This window comes from Sphaeroforma arctica (genome assembly GCF_001186125.1).
Source record: "Sphaeroforma arctica JP610 unplaced genomic scaffold supercont1.2455, whole genome shotgun sequence".
In the NCBI taxonomy this organism is placed as follows: domain Eukaryota; class Ichthyosporea; order Ichthyophonida; genus Sphaeroforma; species Sphaeroforma arctica.
The window spans coordinates 1-6482 of NW_014038103.1; the positions used below are offsets into that span (position 1 = coordinate 1).

A 6482-nucleotide genomic window follows, 5' to 3' on the forward strand; every position below is an offset into this window, starting at 1 on the left:
AATATAGACACAAACACACACATATACACACACACACACTTACACGCGCGCACACAAACAGAAACCCACACACTCAAACACGATTGCACTCGCACCCCCCTCACAACGTATACAACCACAACCACACACAGATGCGAGCCGATCTCAGGCAGCGCGCTATACCAGACACAGTCTTGGACACAGCAGCTGCGGATGGGCCATCGGTGGACGAGATGAAGAAGTACAACAACAGCTTAACCAAAGCAGGCAATGCGCTAGACACCTTCTTCACCCCACGCACACTGGATGTGCTGGTGCTGGCCACAGCCACGGATCCCAAGAAGACTATGGACGCGTTAAGGTTGATGAAGGATGTTGCAGAGACCTTCGAGCTGCCAATTACTATGCACACCCTGGCCATTGCGACTGCGGTAGGCACGCGTGCGCATGTGTGGAGGGGTGTTTGGATGTGTGTTTTTGTGTGTTTAGATGTGTTTTTGTGTGTTTGTATGTGTGTAGATATGTGTTTGTATATATGTACACGTGTGTTTGTGTATGTAGACGTGTGTTGGTATATATGTAGATATGTGTTTGTATATATGTACATTTGTGTTTGGCTGTATTTAGACGTGTGTTTGTTCGTATTGTATACTGAGATACCTTATAGAAACAGGAACACATCCAATACACTCATCCTAGCACACCCAACACAGGCGTGTATGCGGGCGATAGAAACGCCGGCGTCTCAGTTCGAGGGCCAGGAGTGGTATCCGGCGAAGCTCTGGGTGCAGATGGAGCAAGGGTTGGCAGAACATCAGCAGGGAGTGGTCGACAGTGAACTCTCGCTGGATGTGCTGAACCTGGCCATCAAGCACAAGCGGGTATGAGTCAAAACCTGAAACCTTAGATGAGTGAGTGGGTGTGTTAAGCACAAGCGAGTACGAGTCAAACCCTAAAACCCTAGATGAGTGAGTGGGTGTGGCAGTATGTGCTTACAGGAGTATGTATATCGATAGGTAGCACGTGGAGGAGTACGGATGAACCAGTGACCGCTCGCGCGCGCGTGTGTGTGTGTGTGTGTGCACGCATGTACCGCGAACGTGTACGCTACCACCTTGACTGATGGGCGCAGGGCTGTGTGTGACCTCTGACCTGTCAACGCAGATGAACTAAATATCCGTCACTGGCGGTGCTTTGTGTCTGGGGAGTACATTGCTATGCGAGGTCTTTCCCCTTACGAAGCAAACCCTGATCCCATCCATATGTAGTTTTTATGCCGATTAACCCAGTTTGAATCCTAATTTCATCGATTTGTAGCTTTTTTGGACGATTAACCAGGTTTCATCAATATATGGTTAAAACGAATCAATAGGGTTTCAGCTCCCGGAATCGGTTTACAGCCACCACAGCACGCCCGCTCAACCCTGCACTAACTCGTCTCTGTCATTGCCCTCACTACAGACGGGTACTGTGCGATCGGTTGTTCAAAGTATTCTGTCACGGGATGTAGAGCTTGATCTAGGGACATTCATCAAAATCTTCACACTAGCAGCGAACATGCAGGACGGCACGCTGGCTGACTGTATGTGACTGTGTGGATGTTCTGTATGCGTGTAGATGTACCCAGTTGTTTACAATGTGCTTGTGTAAGTTTGGGAATGCGTAAAAGTGTACTACAAATTTTCCATGCGTTATGAAGTATGGCTGCTGTACTAGCACGCTATTAGTATTACCTCTTCCTTACCCTTATCCACCACTTGTTCATACGTCTTCCTTATCCTTATGCACTACTTCCTTTGTTCTCAGGGGCTCATCAGAAACTAGAGAGACGTAACATGAACATGTCCGACCCCTTTGTGACGGGGGCAATGGCCAACGCGTACTTGTCCACAAGGAACTACTGCAAAGTGTTTGAGATATACTACTTTGAGAAGAAGTATGCTGTCCTATCGTTAAACAACCATCAGTGTGTGTATCTATCGTAGTACCCCCTGCAAAGTGTTTGAGATATACTACTTTGAGAAGAAGTATGTTGTCCTGTCGTTAAACAACCATCAGTGTGTGTATCTATCGTAGTATTGCTACTACCCATTAGTGTGTGCACGAGTCATAGTGTGTGGGGTTGAACACTGTATAGCTTTTTTCATATGACATGTGAATTGATTGACACTTAACTGAAATCTACGTTCTTCTCCTTTTTTTCTATTTCTTTTTTAATAGTAATTTGACAATCGTGTCTAGTTCTCACATACATGACGAATACAATAGGACAAACGGCTATTGCTGGATTGGCGCATATCATAACTGCCACTGAGCCCCACCTCTGAACCACGTATACTACTGGTAGTAGAACTGCTCAGTACGAACTCAGTATGACTTCTATCATTTGTTGTGTGTAACATCTAACATTTGTTCAGTATGGCATCTATCATTCGTTCAGTGTGGCATCTTATTATTTGTGTTATCGTCGTTGGTAGGCATACTACACACGCTACATTCGCTTTACTAAACCCTAAATATCCTCAAACCCTATAAACCCTAAACCCCCGTATCTACCTACTTGAAGGTGAAGTACTCATTCGCGTATCTGCATGTTGCATCCTCTTACCGTTGCGTTCGTTATCATCTCCACAGAAAGCGAGAGAAATCGACACTCCACAATACCACATCGCCAGAAGACTCTGTGAAGTCGCCAGAGCTACTTCATTTGCCCGGTCTTTTAGCCATGCACCACTGGGATGGTAGCAACGCAATGGAGGCGGCCAATCAGATCCTCAGATCTCACCAGTCGGCCGATGCGATTTGTAATCTGCTGGAAGGCGTCGGAAAGCATTTCAAGTTACATCCCGATCGAGGAACGGTGTGTGACAAGTGTCCGTGTTCGTAGTTTGTTTGTTTTTTATGTGTCTGTTATGCACAATACGGTTACCATGGTGACTGGCTGTCCTCATCCCAAGTAGGTAGGTATAGTGATGCACAAAAAGGTTACCATGGTGACTGACAGTCCTCCTCACAAATAGGTAGGTATAGCGATGCGCAAAACGGTTACCATAGTGACTCCTGTGCGAATATGTAGGGCTGTCCCAAAGGCACAAATGGCTTATGGTATGTTATATATTCAATGTGGAGGCATGGCCGCTCCCACACTCACACCTTGAATCTTGAATTCTCTACTGAAACATAGGCAACCGCAGTGGAGACTGTCGCGCTCCTCGTGCAGACGTTTGCATCCGACCCACAGCACAAACAGGTGAGTGGGTGTGATCAAAATTCTGCAAACGCTTATCAAAGATAGTCCTATTTAGTACCGCAGCACATGTGTGCATGTATGTCTGCTTGTTCACAAATCATAGGCAATGCAAGCGACCTCATTGATCCCGGTTTGCCCCGTTGTCTCAACGCTATAGCACGGTGAGCGTAGTTGTGCCACACCATACGGCTCCGTTTCGTAGCGTTCTACCTACCATCCACTTCCATCATAGCATGCTACCTACCATCCACTTCCATCATAGCATGCTACCTACCATACACTTGCATCATAGCATGCTACCTACCATACACTTGCATCATAGCATGCTACCTACCATCCACTTCCATCATAGCATGCTACCTACCATCCACTTCCGTCGTAGCATGTTACCTACCATCCAATTCCATCATAGCATGCTACCTACCATTCACTTCCATCATAGCATGCTACCTACCATCCACTTCCATCATAGCATGCTACATACCATCGACATCCGTCATAACATCCTACCCATTCCACCTACAATCCACCTACATCGGTTCTGTCTTGATTCGATTGCCGAACTGCCTTACGTCGTTTAAATCGTACCCGTCACTTGTGGATGGATGTTCGTTAATGCATCATTTCATCTCTTCTATAACTCCTTTCACATACAAATGTATACCATATAACCCCTTCTCACACCCATTTCACATACAATTACATTGCATCGCCCTGTGCTGAATGTGGTCTGTCGGCAGTTGATGTCTTTGGATTCGGTAGAGAGGCTCTTCTCTGACGTGTTCCACAGCAACCCCACCAACCACACGCGCATGTACACATTCGCCCTGGGCGTACTACCAGAGCGTAATGAAAAGCTGTGGGCCTGGACCAGAATGGTATGTGCTGTAGTAGAGTATATAAATATATATGTAAATCCTGGATCAGAATGGTATGTGCTGTAGTAGAGTATATAAATATATATTTAAATCCTGGATCAGAATGGTGTGCTGTAGTTGAGTATATAAATATGCATGTAAATCTTGGATCAGAATGGTATGTGCTGTAGTAGAGTATATAAATATATATGTAAATCCTGGATCAGAATGGTATGTACTATTTTAGAGTATATACATATATTTATATGTATGTGTAGTGGACCGGGGTACAACACATGTCTCTGGGTGAGGAGACATCACTGAGTCAGTGAATGGTGTTGCGAGAAGAGACATAACCTGATGGGTGAAGCCGCTGAAGCCATCGTTTGCATGGATAATAGGGCACTATGGGAACTAATGGTGTTAGTTAGAAATTGTGTGTAGAGGCTCGATGCAACGCTGACTGGGGGGCATCTATTCTGGTGTATTAGTTCTAGGGATATGTTTATATCATTGGTTTTGCCTATATTTTCTGTTTCTATATTTATTATGGTTAGACCTATATTTTCTGTATTTATATATGTTATGGTTATGCCTATAATTCTGTTTTCATATATGTTATGGTTTTGCCTATATTTTCTGTTTTTAGTCATGGTTTTGCCTATATTTTCTGATTTAATATATTTTATCGTTATTCCTATATTTTCTGTTTTTATGGATATTACGTTTATGCCTATATTTTCTATGTTTATGTGTTATGGTTTTATCTACATTATCTGTTTTTATACATGTTAAAGTTTTGCCTATATTTTCTGTTTATATGTATGTTATGGTGTTGCCTATATTTTCTGTTTTAAAATTCGTTACGGTAATGTCTATATTTTCTGTATTCATGTATGTTACGAATATATAATCCTATGTTATGAACTGAATAATTGTCCATGGAAGACGTTCTTTCCGCGATCGCTCACACCCAACGATCTATCTAATCACTTCTCCACCCTACTACACCCAGAACCACAATCGAGTGCATGGCTCATCTTTCCGTCTCTATTCCGTTACCTGCCACACCCTACAGCTTGATATTGCGGCCACCTCAGCCGCCAATGGCGACCTCGCAACACTCACCGAACTCGTCGATGACGTACTACCCATGATGGATGGCCTACAGTTTACCTTTGACGACTTGACTCAACTCGACACCAAGACGCGACTGCACGCGGGAGAAAAGCTAGAGGTCTGCGAGAAACTACTCGACGTGGATCAGGCGCATCGGTTGTTCAAAATGTTCGGAATGTCCGAGTGATAAAGCCTAGTAGCCTCGCACGCACAGTACGTAGGAGATACGTTAAGCCTAGTAGCCTCGCACGCACAGTATGTAGGAGATACGTTAAGCCTAGTAGCCTCGCACGCACAGTACGTAGGAGATACGCTGAGCCTAGTAGCCTCGCACGCACAGTACGTAGTAGATACGTTATTGGGCCGCCACTCGGCCTGGGGAGTGACACGGATCGAAACGATGGGGCCATAGGGGGCGCAGAGAGCTTGCTTCAAAAGTGTTTCAGCATATGTGTTCTTAGCTGCATGCACAACCCACGTGAACATGTTGCCGCCTTCAGCCAATGTGGTAGGTATTCAGTGGCGTAGATTACCTACTAGATGTAGTTTACCTACCAGACTACCCAGTCATCTCCGATACACCCCTACTCGGCCAGTATGTGGTTTGGCTCTACAGGTTCCCCATAGCATTCACATTGTATGGGCTTAATGATATGCATATACCACTTATAAAGCTGGGCGAACACGTACGTATTTGGGCCAAGATGTGGGAGGCAGTGAATAAACGCAAGTCTTAGTAAGTTGAGACCACCATCATCATATTATATTTAGCATGTACCGGTGCAATGCATACCCATGGCCTTCTGAAATAGACAGTGGACACCCATCCATGCCCAACGACCACGGGGCACTCGAAGAATAATTACATACCATACATCCATACACTTCAGCTGTTTATACTGGTCAGGTGCAACCATTTTAGTTTTTTAATTCGCGAAGTTTCAAAATCGTTGTAATCCTCCTGTGACTAACATGTGTACGCGGAGGTACGTGCATGCGAAGACCATTGGGCAAAAGAGGGAATTAGTTCACTTAAAGGAAAACGGATACACGTAGGACGGCTGGTGACAACATCTGTGAGAATATGTAACCGTTGAAAAATTAGACTAACCAGTAAACTCCAATTACCATCTGGCTAAATAAGCGACGACTCACAAAATCAGGTCACCTACACTTGAATCTTAAAAGATTATATCTATATATATATATATATATATATATATATTATTATATATTATATATATAGTTATATATACGCGCACACATACACAATAAAT

At 44.2% G+C, this 6482-nt stretch overlaps 1 protein-coding gene across 1 annotated transcript; it reads left to right on the forward strand.

The window, feature by feature from the left end:
• Positions 1-131: 131 nt before the first annotated feature.
• Positions 132-5462, forward strand: SARC_12631 (hypothetical protein; the record flags this gene model as incomplete). The annotated part of the gene is made up of 8 exons (XM_014293256.1): positions 132-410; positions 693-860; positions 1441-1561; positions 1786-1915; positions 2614-2839; positions 3164-3229; positions 3970-4107; positions 5165-5462. 8 exons carry the CDS (start codon positions 132-134, stop codon positions 5390-5392), a joined length of 1356 nt encoding a protein of 451 aa, XP_014148731.1. The 3' UTR covers positions 5393-5462.
• Between the last annotated feature and the right edge of the window lie 1020 nt (positions 5463-6482).